At 38.2% G+C, this 16,629-nt stretch overlaps 1 protein-coding gene across 1 annotated transcript; it reads left to right on the top strand.

Annotated features, from left to right (window-relative positions):
• Window positions 1-3,565: 3,565 nt before the first annotated feature.
• On the top strand, window positions 3,566-15,179 carry RAB36 (RAB36, member RAS oncogene family). Its single transcript, XM_009092258.4, has 10 exons — window positions 3,566-3,891; window positions 5,053-5,141; window positions 7,650-7,715; window positions 8,373-8,474; window positions 10,075-10,139; window positions 10,706-10,757; window positions 12,101-12,182; window positions 13,186-13,276; window positions 13,818-13,937; window positions 14,170-15,179. The coding sequence occupies exons 1-10, from the start codon at window positions 3,823-3,825 to the stop codon at window positions 14,232-14,234; spliced, it is 801 nt and encodes a 266-aa protein (XP_009090506.1). The 5' UTR covers window positions 3,566-3,822; the 3' UTR covers window positions 14,235-15,179.
• Window positions 15,180-16,629: the final 1,450 nt, after the last annotated feature.

Below are 16,629 nucleotides of genomic sequence, written 5' to 3'. Positions count from 1 at the left end.
GGTCCGGCTGCGTCACCAGCGCCCGCGCTGAGGGAGTTACGTCAATAGCGTAGTTGGTATCGGGGCGCGTGGCGGTGGCGCGGCGGCTGAGGGGACCCGTGAGGCGCCGGAGGCGCCGCCGTGAGGTCCCGCCGGAGTGGCGGCCGTTCTGCCTCGGTTCTCCGCTGAACTGTGGAGTCTCTCTCATCGCCCTCTGTTTTCAAAGTAGTTTACTTGAACAAAATCGAGGCAAATGCCGAGCGAACAAAATGGTGGTCGAGTTAAGGGCAGAAATAGAGCAGGCGAGTGCCTTGGGGTACAAGGGCTGAAGGGACCCCAGTAGTTTTGCACTAGATTTTCTTTCCTAATCTTCTCCAGAATGTCACTATGAACAGTTAGAATGTGTAGGGAGGGTTTCCATTATTACTTAGTTTCACATAACTGTTCAGACGAATGTACAGGGAAAGAAAGGATCATTGCAATGTTGTGTCACAATTTAAGGGTGTTCTGGATTGTCAGATGTTATCTGGCATCAGGAAAAAACTCTGAACAGCTTGTGCTATAAAAGGATAGTGAAGATAGTGAAGTCATGGAGATGTTTTTCATTATGTCTGAGTAACAATTGTAATAATCAAAGTTCTTAAAAAGGATTTTACAAATCCAAAGTAATTCTGATCAGCTGGATTAAAATGCATCACAGGAATAGGTTCTGGTTTGTTGATCTTCAAAATCCATAAAAGAAAAATTGCTGCTTTAAAAAGGAAAGGATTCATTTTTCTGCAACCTTTTAGAGCTGATTACTTTACAGGTGATTTACCAGAATTAGATTACACTTCCACTATGTACATGTAGAAGTTCACCTGATTTCCATAGGAAGAACATGAACTTTTCTCAGCATAGAATGAGCAGGACCAAATCAGAGACTTGTCCCTCAGTGTTACCTCTGCTTTTGGTGTGAGTTGTTTTGGCTTGTCCTTCACTGCAGCTTGGAATACTGATTTTGTTAGTGGTCATGACGTTAACATTTTATGTATGCCTTCCTCATATCCTTTGTCTATCCACAGAAGCTGCTGGCACTACTGTTCTTGCAGTGTTGAGATAAGGAGGGTTGTGATGCCATGGAGACACTGTGTTCCCAGCCCTCCCTGCTGACTGAATCCCCTTTCAGCTCTTTAAGAAGAGAAAATATACATCATTCTCAGTATGTTTAGCAGCTTTTTATTTCTTAAATTCTTTTCCTGTAATGGTGTGTCGTATTTGTTGATGTAGTTAGCTGGGATATGCTTATGTGTGTGTGAGATTTAGATTAAATACATCAAGTGTAAGTGAAGATGGCCTCTCAATTTTGAAATATCTGTGTGGTTGCTTTGGTCCCTCCTGTACTTTGCATTCACTGAGATGGTTGAACTGTGGTTTTGTAGCTTAGTTTGTAAAAGAGCTCTAGGAGAGGAGGACTGAGTAAATCTGTGTACACATGACAAGTGTTTACCATGCTTAGGAGGTGTTGAACTACAACTAGAAGATGCAGGAAGCAAGTTAGAGTTTGAAACTCTTAGCAACTTGTGGAGTTCTTGTCTTCAGAACTATACTAATAGTTCTGACATTAATTAAGACATTAATATTGCCATAAAATCATTCAAGCTGGCCAGAAGGGCAGGAGCACACCATTAGAAGGGTCTAGGCTCTCTAGGTTTGTATGGTCACAAGTAGCATAACTAGAACTCTCCGTATGGTAATAGATAAATACTGTAATGTCCCCTTCTTTGGTGAATAACCATCAGCTACATCTGGGTTCTTTGTGGGGAAGTGGCTGTCTTGGTACAGCTGAGGTCATATTTGTGCCTGAAGTGGTTTAAAAGCAATTTCTCATGGAGGAGAATGTAGGGGGATAGAATATAAGAAAATATAGTGTAGAAAGTAATCTTACCCCTAAGGAGTTGCAGCTGGGCCAATTATCGAAGATCAGGAACAGGCCTGACTTTACCAGGCCACAGCTGTAAGCAGTGAGAAGAAAAGTGCTAGAAAAGAGTGGGGTGGGTGGTTGGGAAGGGAGCTGCAGTCAGTTGGCTGCTTTGTGAAGGAGAAAGAGTCAGTGCTCTCAAGAGCTGCCCATGAGAAAACACCAAGAAGGTGTCAAACTTTTGTGATAAGGAGACAACAGTCTGGAACTTTTGCAGTAAGATGACAACAGGAGAATAAAACATTAATTCTAGTAGTGGACTAGTGATTTTTCTTAAGCATTATTCTTTATGTGTGCTTTTAAGGCACAACTCTAGGGCTTTTTCTTCTGTATTTGCTCACTGTTTAAAGTTACTGGTCTGCTTTGATGTGCCCTTTAACATTTTTAATCTTCTGCAGAAGTGGGAGAGGTTTGTCTCCTGGTTCAAAACCTCTTCCTTTATGAAAATATGACTGTTAAAATAGGAGAGTTTTGTTTTCTCCTGAAAGTTGAAAATTTAAATCCTAATAAAATACCTAGCAAAATCTTTTAGCATCCTAAGTTTCACTCTGGCTTACTAAATACTGTCTAAATTAATGAGTTAATTGACAAAACTTAGGTAATGCAAAATGGCTGTGTAATTTCTTATTCCTTGCCTTTGGTGTTTTGCACATTAGAAAGCAAGATTATTAATGAGCAGAAAGACATTTATATAATTCAGAATGTCTCATTAGTGGCATGCGCATTCTGGCTTTAAAGCTGAGATGAAATCAAGTTGAAATGCTGAAAAAATCCCTTGGGAGTTTCTTATAATTGCTGCTATGCTTAATATTAGCACTGTAACAGTTTCCCACTCCATGGGTTTCTTGTCTAATAGGTTAATCCTGCTCTTTGCATTCATATATACAGCGATCTTTGAACAAAATGGAACTGTTGCCTTATTCAGGATTCGGGACCATTGGGTTTATTGAGGAGCAGCTTCTGGTCAAAGGAATCTTTCAAAAGAGTCTCAAAAATGAGTTTGTTGTTTTAAAACTCCTGCTCTGTGTATAGTTCAATTACTGCATCTCCCCCTCCCGGGCTGTGGGAGAAGAGGAGGAAGGGAATTGTTGCAAACCTGTTGCTATGGCCACGTAGCAGGGGCTGGGCTGCTCTTGCGGCTGGAATCCTCTGCATCAGCTGCCGCTCGGTGAGTCCTTCCTTACACTTTGCTACATGATGAAAATGCTCCCTTTAGAAATGTTCTTTTGAATGCCAGTAAGAAATCAGTACCCTAATAAGGGTCCCCTCCCCCAGCAGCCCACGAGGTTTCCTTACATAACCAAATTGATGTAGCTCAGGTGAGACATCTGAATGCATTTGTGATTTTCATGTGAACATTATTCTTTTTTTCATGTCAGACAGATTTCATTCTTTCTGAGCTGATCTGGGATGAAAGTTTGATGTTGTGCCAAGAAATGTCGCAGCTTCATCTTTCCTCCCTTCTTCTTCTGACCACATGAAATCTGGGATCCCTAACATTAATTAATGCACTTAGTGCAGAGGCATTTGAAACAGTGATGAGCAAGATTTTTAAATTAAACACTGCAGAGTCCTTTGAGGGCTAAACTGCAAGCACTTGGCTTGAATTAAGTCAGCAATTCTCTGCTCTCCCAGGGATTTAGAGTTGGTGCCTTGTAGTTTCAGAAGGCCACTGTTTGCTGCTACAGCTGTGCACACTGAGGTGGTCCTGTGTACATGAGAAACAGCTTTCCCTCCTTGCAAGCTGAGTTGAAGAACCATCAGTTGTACCAAAAGGAAAAAAAGGATGACAAGTCTGCAAGAACTTGGTTAGTCTTTATTCCTGAATATTGTGTTTCTCTTTACATATTTGCAGACTTGTAGAATTTAACTGAACTTGGAGAATGAAGTCCAGCCTAATGCATTTGGTTCCCCCAGTGAGTAGAGAAAGAATAATCTCCCAGTTTCCCAAGGTAAGAATTTTTTATCCCTTTGGTCACAGTATGTAGCTCCTGCCACGCTGGTCTATCTTTCCTTTGTGCTAATATGGTATTTTAATTTAATTTAGTGTACACTTGTTGTCTTCTGTTAAAATTGCAAATTATTTAAGATTCTTTCAACGTTTAATGTGACCTCATAGTCCCATTCAGTGCTGATCTCTGTAATAAAAATCCTCATTCTTGTTTCTAACCTTTACAAAAAGTGACTCTTGTGACAGAAGTATTATCTTACAATATTTGGTTTTTCAGCAAAACAGTAATAATTACATGCATAAGAGCTCCAACACTGAGGGCAAAGAGGAACCAGAGCTGACATTAAATTTGCCAAAAAATCTAATGAGAAGTCTTTGGTTAAAGAATTTGAGTCAATTTTCATTTCTGTTTGTACAAGAACCTTAACCATACAGTAGATCAAATGCAGTAGGCAGGCACTGTAGAAGCACAGACAAAATACCTTTGATGTCCCCAAGGGCTTCTGTATTTGAAGTATAAAAGAACAGTTAAGGACAGGGAAGGGCAAGGAATTACCACTTGTTTTTTTTTTTTTTTCAGTTGTTCAAAAGATCCTTTAAAGGGAGTTCACTTTTTTCCCCATTTGTCATCTCAGCCACATATTTTACTTTTAATTTTGTGAGAAGTACCACAGATATTTTAAGCAAATACAAGGTAAAATATATTTTCCTCATTTTTAACTAACTCCCAGTTAAAGGGCTAGTAATAAAAACAGTGCTTCACACTTATATAAGATTGAAAAAACTTCATAGTAACAATGACTTGCTGGTGGTATCCTCCCAACAATGTTTGTCTTGTATGTCTTAGATTGTTGGGATAATTGAAGGCACTTCCTGTGGCACAGAATGATGAGCAAATGGATTTGGCCATGACTGCTGAGACAATGCTGGACACTGACACTCAGGTGCTCAAAGGATGGTGCTGTCCCAAGAGTTTTAACAAACACAGCTCTGGGGAAACCTTTGTGCCTTCTCACCCAACCTACCCCTTTTGTTATGCCAGGATAACCCTGTTCTTGACTAACCCTGTGAACAATCATTTTATCTGTTTTTCCTTGCCAGTTTGACTTCTTGCCAAGTATCCATCACCCAGTTTGTCCCAGCAGCTGTTTTCTCTTTTCAGTGGTACACCCCTGAAGCCTGTCTGCAGTTTAAAGAGCACTTCCATGCACAGGTCAGGACTGCTTGTCAGCAGAGCACTGGAACAGCTGGGTAAGTTTGTAATAACCCAGGTATGCAAGGAACAAAGTATTTTAAGCTCTTTTATAGCCTCCTTTCTTCATTGGCTTTCCTCCCCTCATTCCTCCTATTCCTCACTCCAGTATGTTACAAGGCAGCTAAGCCCCTGCACAGGGAAGTTCTCTGACCTGTTCCACAGCACATGAATCAAGTGTCACTTCTTCTGCTGGGATAGGTAGCATTGAAAAAATGGTGTAGTAGTTTAGAAATGAAAATATTTTTAATACCCTTTAAATAAACACTTTGTTCAAAAGATCTAACAGATCCAGCCTTACTGTCTTCTCTGTAGGTGTTCCAAAGGAGCAGGTAATAAAGGCTTTTCAGGGATATAAAGGCAGCAGTTCTAAGTTTCTTGAAAAATCTGGGAATCTGGCTTTTGCTGTTTTGAAGTGTACATGCTGAGAAGTTCTCTTAAAAGGTTCCCTAAAACTGGAGCAAAATTCTGGTAAATACATAGTATTTAAAAATCAGAATAAGCTGATTTATACTCTACTAATAATATTGAAGTTGGTTTTTTTCCCCTGCATTATCTCTCCATCAGAACTGTTACTATTACTGATTTAATCTCTGAAGCAAGGCAAGAAAGCTAAATTCTGTGGAAGTCATCACTATTATTCAGTTAAAATAAATAGCTGTACATTTTAATGATAAATGCTTCTGGTTTCAATGTGAAGGAGCCTCCATAAAGTGGAGCTCCTATGAATACTGACAATTAGCTCACTATTCCTCCAGCTCTAGAGTTTCTGACATGAGACTTGTCATGATATCCATCTTTAAATGCAACTTTATATTCATTTCACTAGGGAGTCTTCTAAAAAAAAAAATTACCTGAAAATATGTCACCCTGAGAGACATCAGTGACTTTATTCCTTTTTTAGAAACACAGTCACTATCTTAGTTTCATGTAAATTTCTTACAAGTGTCTGGACAATTTTCCAAGTAAGACCTGCTTTATTGAATTGAGGTATTTTTTCCTTCCATTTCCAAGTTGTATTCATTTGGGATTTTTGTTTTTAGGGTTTTTTGTTGTTTCTATAGTAAACCAACTCTCTATGTAGTTTATTCTGGTAACAGAGTACAACAGAAAAGCTGTATGTTTTGTCTTTATGAATAGAATTAAACTACTTCTCTGTAACTGCTTTCTAGATATGATTATTATTTGATCATTTAGGTCTTTTTTGGTGGAAGGGGGCTAGGAACGGCAGCCAGAGTGTTTTGTACAGTACTTGTAAAGCTTGACAAGAAAAACCATTACCTTTTTCTTTTCCATTACCCCAGCTAATAAAATATTTCTTTGTCCTTTGGAAAGCTGGTCTGATAAATTCAGCACCTAATGGCTTTATTTAATACTTTCCTGACAGTCCATCATTGTGTTAAATGGTCTGATCTAGGGAGTTTTTTCCCCCCAGTACAAATTAATGGAACACACACCTCTAAACCATCACTTACTCCTTGGCTTTTCCCTTAAGGTTGCTGATTTTATTCAGTATTTTCTCAGTAACAGTAATCAGAAGCATAGGGGTCTGTGGTCGCCCAGTTAATGTTGACTGGCACATATAACTTTTGGTTTTTTTCCTTTTTTGGAAATATTAGTCATGCAGTTTACCAATCAATTTTTCAGCTGTTTAGAATAGATAACTTGGAATCAGCATCACATGGAAGTTGATGTAACCAGAAATAGTATTCAATAGAAGATTAACTTCTTTGTCAAAAAGCCATTCCTTGATAGAAAAGAACATTAAACCTCTTAAGCCATTTTTGTACCATTTGCACAGGAGATGTCAATCCAAGTTTAGGTCAACAAATGAACTTAAATTCACTTATCCACCTGGATCTCCTAAAAGAGATACAGTTTCAATTTTAAGAATGCAGGTTGAGTCACCTAATGCCCATCTGCTGTATCCTCTGGGAGGACCCAGAGCAAAGAGGATTATTTGCATGAAGCCAGGTTCAGATTAATATTATTCCAGATAGTCAGAAAATGTATTGGCTCTAACCTTGTGGGTTGTTTTTCCCAGAGGCACATTCTGCAATGGGTTCTTTTATTATCAGCAATTTCTTATTTCTGCACTGAGAACTTTGTTTGTACTATTAAAGTCAATGAGAAACCTGGGATAAATTGGAATGCAAAGGATGTAGATACACTATGGTCTTATGTGTGAACTTATGTAAAATTATGCCCAATGCATATACTTAAAACAATTTTAATAGAATAAAATTTGTTCCACTGAATTGAAATTAAGAAAAAAAAAAAAAGAAATTAGAAAGAAATAATAAGAAATGGATTATTTCTGCTCCAGAAGGGTTTGGTTTCTTGGTGGCTTTCTTTCTCCCAGTTAAAGACTCAGACCATGCAGATAAATTGAAGTCACAGGTACATGTGCTCCTCATTTGCTATTTAAAAATCTAAATCAGAATTTTTAGAAGGAGACTGTGAAATTACTACTAACACTATGTAATATTTTCAAATATTTATAACAGGCTGAAAATATCCAAAGTGGTTGTGGTAGGAGACCTGCATGTTGGGAAAACCAGTCTTATCAACAGGTGTGGTATATCTCAGCTGATGTTTGATTCCTCTGTTTCTCAGCTAAATGTTATAACATTTCCATTGCTGGCTTTAGAGTAGTGCTTCATGGTTCTGGTTTGAACCTGAAGCAGTACTTTGTGGTTTTGTTATTAAATGAAGACAAAATGAAGTCAAGAGTATGAGACAGTCTTGATACATCAACACAGAAAGTCGTGCTCTAGCACTTCAATCAGTATTTGTTACATTCTTTGGTATTTCTATCTAGTCAAATATGATACAGTGTTTTCCTAATGAATCCAGTCTAAAGGCTGAACAATTAGAAAACAATTTCAGTGTCTAAGTCTAGGTTTCATTTGGGCCATTATTTACAACCCAAAATATATTCCCTTGTAACTAAAACTGGAAGATGCTTTACCTCCCTTGAGAGCTCAAAGGTGTTTTATTCTGAGTCTCATTATCCTGAGAGCTTACGAGATATGTGCTTTCTAGTTTGCTAAACAGTATCTCCTTTTCTTTTTTGTTAGTGTCTTTATGTTTTTATGTCTGCTTCTACATTATATAGCAAACCCACAGTTAGTTTTTTCTTTTCTTCATAATTTACCCTAGACAGTGTTAGTTTTGCAGTCATTTGTACTTGTCTTGCTAGTTTTTCATCCTCTTTTTTTCCATTGCAGATTTTGTAAAGATAATTTTGACCGAGACTACAAGGCAACCATTGGCGTAGATTTTGAGATTGAACGTTTTGAGATAATTGGAATGCCATATAACCTCCAGATGTGAGTTGAAAGAGCATGGTTAAGCATTGCACAGAGTACAGTCTCAGCAGAGCTTGAATTGCTGCAGGCTGTAGTGGAATAAAGATTTTTAAACTATAATACAATTGCACAAAGAATAATGTGATCTGAAGAAAAGATTCTGTCTCTGGACTTGCAGTTTTAGTAGAAATTTTATTCTTGGCTGCTTTCTCATGCCTAAAAAATATTACAAGCTTGTAAATGAAAATTAATCTTGAATGTCTTGCACTATTTCAATGGAGTTCTGTCACTTTTACTCAACATTCAGGAAAGAGAAGTGGAAGCTTTTGTCACAGCCACCAGTGCTGGTGTAACCCCAGTCTATGAGCAATGAGCACTGAACTTGGCTGTACTGGGCGTTTTATTCCTGCAGTCATTGAAATTAATAATAAGGGTGTCCAGTGATTTCAACATTAATTATCCCTAAATCATAGAAAGGCTAGAGTGGTTTTATTAGAATGTCAGCCTAATATTTTTTATTTTCAAGTTTGCTTGTCAGACTAGTGGGAATCCTGCCCTTCTTCCACCTGCTTTGGATCTGTGGAGTGGTGTCCCTTTGTGTTTCTGGTGGCCAGCAACATTGTTCTGTAGAGGGCATTATGGAATCATCTGTAGTGTGACCTAGAGCAGAAATAAGATGCTTTGCATAAGATATTTTAGTGCATTAATTTTAAACCTTTTTACTTAGGAACACTTTTTTTTGTTGAGATCACAAATGTAAATAGATGGCTTGTAGTATTTATTGAAAAATCCATTTCCCACTGATTTCACTGTAATTGTTTGGGAAGTTTTGCCAGGTGCTATCCTTTTGGAACTTGAGTCCCTCTAGAAATCCAGACTCATGCATCAGCATTTTGCAAACTGAAGCAATAAGGTCAGGTTGCATTATCTGCAAAGTCTTCAGAAACTGGGTAGAACATTTCCATATGATAAGCACTAGTGCCCCCTCTTGCTGAGAGATTTCCATACAAGATATATTTGCAAGTATCCGTGACTGGCAGTACGAGGCTACACCAAAACCCAAACCTCTGTAGTGCTGGCAGTAGCTGAAGGCACTGCATATCATGTTCATTAATGAGAAGGACATTCTTGATTTTATTTAGTGGTGTCATTAGTACCTGCTAGACTGAGCTGCAGGTCTCTAATTTATAGTGTAGAGACAGAGCTCTTACCTAGCAGTTGCAAGATTCTAACATGGGCTAATACACGACTGAGCTAGTATTAGCACAGAAAATTTACAAAACTAGATTGCCCTAGAAATACATGCAAATTACGTAGGTGAAAGAAAAAAATGTTTTAAGGCAAGGACATTACCATGCAGAATACAAATACTTGAATTGTCTCCAAAATGATTAGTATTTTTTAAGAAAAGGTAAAAATGATGTTTGCATGTCTTCATTGACTAATAGAGCTTTACTGTATTTCTCTCAGTAGTTAATGAATAACATGTTCCAGATGGTGACACCTCCCTGGTATCACATTCTTCTCCGCCTTGTACCAGTCTGCTGCTTCATTAACATGTTTACTCAGGTTACCCTGGGTTTCATTAACCTGAAATTTCTTTTTTCCCCCCATTGCACAGATGGGACACAGCAGGTCAGGAGAAGTTCAAGTGCATTGCATCTGCTTACTACCGAGGAGCAGAGGGTGAGAGCAATATTAATTGGATCCTGCTTTTGTTGGGAGGCTGTATTTTGTACAGCAGCCTATATTCATATATGCTTCTCAGGAAGGTACCTCTAGACACACTGTGGTGGAATGGATTGTCCATTGTTGCAGGGAAGAAGGGATGAAGAAGTTCATGACTTGATGTGTTGTCACATCTGCAAGCTCTGAGTGTTCTGATGGTGCAGTGATAGAAAGTGGCACTTGTGACTAGGGGGAAAGAATTTGAGGTTGGGTGAGATTAATGCTGGAGCTGGAAGTGGATATTTCTGGCTTTCCCTTTGGTAAGAGACAATCCTGTGGTAATCTGTGGTCCCAAAATGAAAGGGTTGATAGCGCTATAGACTACAGATAAAACATTGAAGACTAAGGGTGCTAGAAAAAGAAAAGGAATGAGCAAGTGGATAGTCTTCCACTTCCTGTGTGTTAAATCTGTTCTTACACCTTATACATAAACATTCTCTCTGTTTAACAAGACCAGTTGGAGAGACTTCTGATACAATTTCTAATTTAATTACCTTTTTTTCTGGTCTTGTCTTTTATTGCAGTTATAATAACAGTGTTTGATCTGGCTGATATCCAAACTTTGGATCACACCAAGTAAGTTTCTGTGTTTTGGCTTATCTTTTAAAGCTTTTTACAGCAGGTTTAATTGCCTTCCATATGTAGGTGTTAAGAGCTTGCTGGATCATGAGTGTATTTTCTATTGAGCTAAGAAATTAAAAATGACAGTTACTGGTTTGGATTACATAGGGAGGGATTTTTCTAAAGAAAATGCAGAGCATAAATTTGAACTGCTTACACTTGACTTCCTTTAAAGTCAGTGCAGAGAGAGAGGCACTTCAGTAAAACTTGATCCTTCCAAAGCTAGACATGCAGCAAAAGATAAAGTACACTCCAAAAGCTTTTTTTTTTACTTCATTTGGTATAAATAGAGTAGCAGGCTGGAATCTAATGTAAATGATAAAATTGATGAGATGCATCTCATGCATAATGTCTCATGGGCCTTTCATTCTTTAGGTGCACTGTTATCCCAGATTTTTTTCTCTAGTTTTTGTGATTCTGATGGGAGATAGGCTGTCAAAAAGAGGAGAGAAAATTAAAACTCCAAGTATGTGTAGATACAGCTAAACTTACTAGTTCAGATCCATGTAATGATTTGGTCACAACAACAGACTAATTGTTATGAGTAAACTCATTCTACTTTTAGTGCAGGCTGCAAAACCCTGCATGGATCTATGATCCACACTGCTGTCACAGCTTAGAGTAAATGTATTTCTAACGTGCTGTTGTGACTGTAATGCAGGTACAGACTTCTTTACAACCTGTACTCTGTCTTATTTGAATGTGTACTATGGTGCTTAGCTCATTTACATAGGACTTTGTAAAATAATATATATATTACTGTCTCTGCTTGGCTGAAAGTAATTGAAGCCTGTGAACCTGATTTCCCACACACGCACACACTCCCTTCCCTCCTTGACTTGTGTTGGATGACTCAAGAGAAACTTGATTGCCAGAGTAACAAGAATATAAAAGCTTGTGAGACAAGAATCATACAGCCTTCATAGGAGCTGTTTTATAATGCTGAATAGATTATTGCACTCTTTATTCCCATTTCTATCTAACCTGCTATGTGGTTCATACCTTTTCAGTTGTTTCTTGCTTTCTTATTTCTTATCTTGCATCAAGCTTTGCCCTCACCCTTACACTGGGAAATATCATCTCTGGGTGCTAAAGTGATTGTTGAATTTGTAGTCTGCCATGGGTATGATTTTTCTTTAGTGGGAGACATGTGTTCAAAGGAGTTGGAATAGCTACTACTCTCTCTGTCTAGAAAAAAAGGCTCACATAAGTTCTTCCACTCACTTTTCTTGTGACCCTTTTATCTGTCATATTCTCCTGTACTCCTTGTTCCCTCTGACTGATTTTTTTTTCCCCAGACAGTGGTTAGAAGATGCATTGAGGGAGAATGAGCCAGATTCCAGCTTCATCTTTCTGGTTGGAACAAAAAAAGATTTGGTGGTGAGTAAATTGAGTTCAGATAAGGAAATCAGATTTTTCCCTAGCTCCTCAAGTGACTTCCTTTGCAAGTCATGCACAATGTCATTGAGATAAAGACCTTGAGTGAAAAATTTAAAAGGTAAATTGAACACCCCACTTGAAACCAATTAAAGAAGAGACTCTGAAAAAAATGGGTAGTTAGTGAAATATTTCTTCCTTGATGTTTTTTGATGTTTTTCAAGTGTGTGTATATATATATAAACAAACATAGTGATCTTGAAGGTTTTATTGCTGTTCTGTCACTGTTCATAGGATTTCTTCTTTCTCTCCATTTAAAACAACTGCAGTATGAACTTTAGAGCATTATATGTATTTTTGTTATGCCAGCAAGCCTGACATGCTGGATCTGAATCCTAGAAATATGGAATTCTAAGCTAGATACTCACAACTGAGTATTAGAGTTCAGAAAGCTATTGGAAAAATTAGAGGGAAATTGGTTTTTAAGGAATGGTGTGTTCATTACTCAGGAACAGGGAAGGTTTCTTACTTAAATATCACATAATTTTCAAAAGAACAGGGTGAATGCAGTCTCTCTATACAATTCTTAGTTTGTCTTTCTGTAGAAAAAAGATTTTTAAAGCTTTGAAAACAAACTTGTTTATTCTTTTACTAGTTGGTCCCACAATTCTTCTGCTGAGAATGATGGGGTGACAAGGATTTAAAGACCATTAACTGGGCTGCTGACTTGATAGTCCTTTACCAGGGAATGTGTTAGATACAAGGGTCACTTTTTAACTCTTGTTTTGTTTCAGTGCTGTGAGAGCTGAGTGGAGACTTCCATTTAAAGCCAGTACTAAATAGCTGAACATTCTTGCAGCCATGTCTGATTGCCCAACTCGAGGCAGGGTCAGAAAGGCCTCTGAGAAAACTGGAAGCATGGCAGTGTAGGTGCTCTGGCAGTGCCTGTGTGCTGTTCCCAGCCCAGACACACTTGTGTTCAAGCTGTCCCATGTTGTTTGCCCAGTCAGATGCTGTGTGTCAAAGGACAGAGCTGGATGCCATCCGTTTTGCCAAGGAGATGCAGGCAGAGTACTGGTCGGTTTCAGCCAAAACAGGTAAATTACTGCCAAGGATCTAAAAATAGCATAACCACGAGGGCTGATGTTGGAGTTGGAGGAACTTATTATCCCCCCACTGCCAGTTTTTTTGTTGTTGTTCTTGTATTTTGTTGCTATGAGAAACTTCAGGCTTATTAATGGCAGATTTTATTTGAGGGTTTGTATGTGTGCTTTCACTGTCGTGTATTAAGAAAGAAATAATCAAGCTGCTTTGCAGGATCTGAACATGTATAATTCATAGATAGTTACATAAATACACATGTGCACTACTACTCGACGTTTGCAATGGAAAAAGATTACACCACAAAATGAACTCTCTCTGTTGCTGGCTAAAAATAAAGGTGCAGCACAGGGTACATTATTCCAAAGTAAGAAAATGAGAAATTCTTTCTGTAGTGATCAGAATGGGATACAGATTGTTGGAGAGGCCTGTTCTGTCCCAATATTGAACAGTCAGCTGTTCACAGATGTGCTTGTTATGCTTGATCATCTGTTATGTGCCTTTATAAAAACACATCATTTCTGTCGTGTTTCCTAGGAGAAAATGTCAAAGAATTCTTTTCCCGAGTTGCTGCCTTGGCCTTTGAACAGTCCATGATAAAGGAGCTGGAGAGCATTCCTGGGCACAGGGCCCAAATTGGGACAGGAAATCTCATCAGTATGTGAAGTTTTGCATTTTGTGTGCATTTTTCTTGTTTATAGTCCAAAGGATTGGGGAGGCTTTTCAAGCATTAGAGCCAGTTTCAAACACCTGCAAGCATATTCATATCATTGTCTGCCCAGGTTTTAGCCTGCAGGAGTGACTGGGCTTGCATCCTGCTTTTGTTGATCTTATTATCAGATGATATAATTTCTTGTATGTTGATTTTATAACTTTTTTGTTTCCACAGAGCTAGAGAAGAACATTATGGAAGTTCCAGAAGACAATGCTCAAGTCAGCCTGAGCTGCTGCTAACTGTCAACTGTTTCTGCAAGTGCCACACTTCTCTGCAACAATGCTCTCAAACCAGAAAGAGCGAGCTTTAATTTTAGAAATGAGGGAGGAAAAACTTACCCAAACTTTCTTGCTGAGAGTTCCCTTGCTGCTGCAGGCTCCCTGTGCAGGGTGGTACAATTGTTATGTAAACCTTTCTCAGTGTAGCTCAAACATAGCATCCTTGTCTTAATGCAAGAAGACATTGCTAGTGCCATGGGCTCACCTGCCTGCCAAAAAGGCTTGTAGTAAAAAATTATGTCATTTCAGTGTCTTGTTTTTTGATAATTTTCTAGAAATCTTAGCTAGTGAAGTGGCATTCTCTTGTGGGAGCAGGAAACAAGTGGCAGTTCAGAATGAAGGGTGATATCAATATGGTTTCGCCTTTTAAAACAGTCGTGTAAAATAACTGTTTGCTTTTATGAATTCCAAGTATTTTAAAACTATTTAAAAATAAATCTTTTAAAGTATCAGGCTTGGAAGTACACAAATGCAGACTGCATATTTTCCACTGTGATTTCTCCATCCAGGAAAAACGTTCATTACTTTTCATTTTCCACTTGAGAATCAGAGCCCAGTATTAAATATTTCCAAGCCTAAAAGAAGTCCAGGTAGGAACTCAGTTTTTTTAACACAGCTGTCTAATATTTTGAAAAATGTTGCCAGATAAGAATGCTATTCTTTTCCATTTTCTTGAGTAAGAAAGAATGGTCACACAGGTGCATAAAATGGAAAGCATATAATTTCCCTCTAATTTTTCCAATAGCTCTCTGAACTCTAATACTCTGTTTTATCTAGCTTAGAATTCCATGTTTCTAGTATTAATATCCAGCATGTCAGGCTTGCTGGCATTAAAAATAGATATAATGCTCTGAATTTCATATTGCAATTATTTTAAATGAAGAGAAGGAAAACCCATGAAGAGTTACAAGGTACTGTTTCTTGGGTTATTTATTCAATCATTGCAGAAAAAACACTATCTTTAAAAATAGTAACAGGGCTCAGATTTGAGCTGCTGAGAAATAAAGACATTTGTTAATAAAGAAATGCATCAATCTGAAAATATTCTGGATTCTCTGCCATTTTTCCCATTTTGATAAGAAATTGGAAGAAGTGGAGAAAAGAGCTTGAGCATGTTTTTTATTACTTTTGCCTTTTGACGTAAGTTAGAGCAGCTTCCTAGAATATGATGAATAGAGATCTAGGAACTCTGTGTCTTTTTTTTATCAGATAATCTTCACTTTGGCAATTGTGCTGCCTGTTGGCAAGGACACAAATGTAGCATTTGGTGGAAAAAATGAATCTGTGAGGGTACAGAAGGAGCTCTTTATCCAAATGTGTAATATTTCGACCTTATGATGTTCTGTGCAGTTGTTCAGTTCCAGAGTCTGTTTCACAAGGGAGGTGAATTTACACTGTGCTTGTAGCACAGGCTTTGGCTGGGTAGCCATGGCCTTGTGTTTCCTGAGCCTGAGTGAGAGTGGAGATGGTTCACTCTGCTGCAGCAGATCAAGTTAGCTGGGCTTCAGTGCTGACATGGGAGATAGTGTTTACACTGCAAAATGACTCAGGAACAAATCTAAGAAAAAATCCATTTTTGGGTTTTTTTTTTCCCACCAAGAAATATCTCTCCTAAGGGTTTCTTCTGCTGCTGAGCTCAATTATTGTACAAAGTCATAGAGATGCAATCTCTTCAACAGCACGATCATGTTGCCTGGGAAATCAACTGGGACAGTTTTTTCCTAGGGATTCAGCACATTGCATGATGTCATTACTGTTTTGTATCATCTGGAGCTCCAAAAACTTCACATACAAATGTAATACCCTATCAGTCATCAGCTATCATGGGACAATAGTCCAAGTCTATTGAATGATGGATGCTTTGAGACTGGGTGGTTTTTGTGTGATTTGTTGGGTTTTTTGTTGTAATTTTTTTGTTTGTGTGTTTGGGGTTTTTTGCTTCTTGGTTGGTTTTAAGGGTGTTTTTAGCACCACTGAAACCTCCCCTGCAAAGAACTCCATATTAATAATTTATCATCTAAAATGAATCTTGGATCATGTTGCAAATGATGAGTTGCTTATGAAAGCAAAGGAAGCTAACTATAGAAAAGAAATATAAATTTGTAAGTTCTACCTGCCCAATGCTTTATCTCTGTAAATCCATTCTATCAGCAACTTAATTGACTTTGAAGAAGCTTTAATATTTTGGAAAACAGTGTTGAAAAAGCTTTATTAACTCTTACTATAGGTAGAGTGAACCACAATTTCTATACCCCCCAGTGATCATGGCAACAGCCACAGTTTCAGCTTCCTTGTGGAATTTGCAGGTGAGAAATTGAAGTAAGCTTTGGAGTCAGTCTGAAGCAAAGGTAAAGAA

This window comes from Serinus canaria, chromosome 15 (assembly GCF_022539315.1).
Source record: "Serinus canaria isolate serCan28SL12 chromosome 15, serCan2020, whole genome shotgun sequence".
Classification (NCBI taxonomy): Eukaryota; Metazoa; Chordata; class Aves; order Passeriformes; family Fringillidae; genus Serinus; species Serinus canaria.
The sequence above is the reverse complement of the archived record's forward strand: the minus strand, read 5'-3'. Positions and strand labels throughout refer to the sequence as shown.

Excerpts from the sequence above, each read along its gene's own strand:
- RAB36 (XM_009092258.4), top strand. The coding sequence starts at position 3,823 with ATGAAGTCCAGCCTAATGCATTTGGTTCCCCCAGTGAGTAGAGAAAGA. Across the intron at positions 7,716-8,372 it reads AAAACCAGTCTTATCAACAG|ATTTTGTAAAGATAATTTTG; the intron begins GTGTGGTATATC and ends TTTCCATTGCAG. Across the intron at positions 8,475-10,074 it reads ATGCCATATAACCTCCAGAT|ATGGGACACAGCAGGTCAGG; the intron begins GTGAGTTGAAAG and ends CCCATTGCACAG.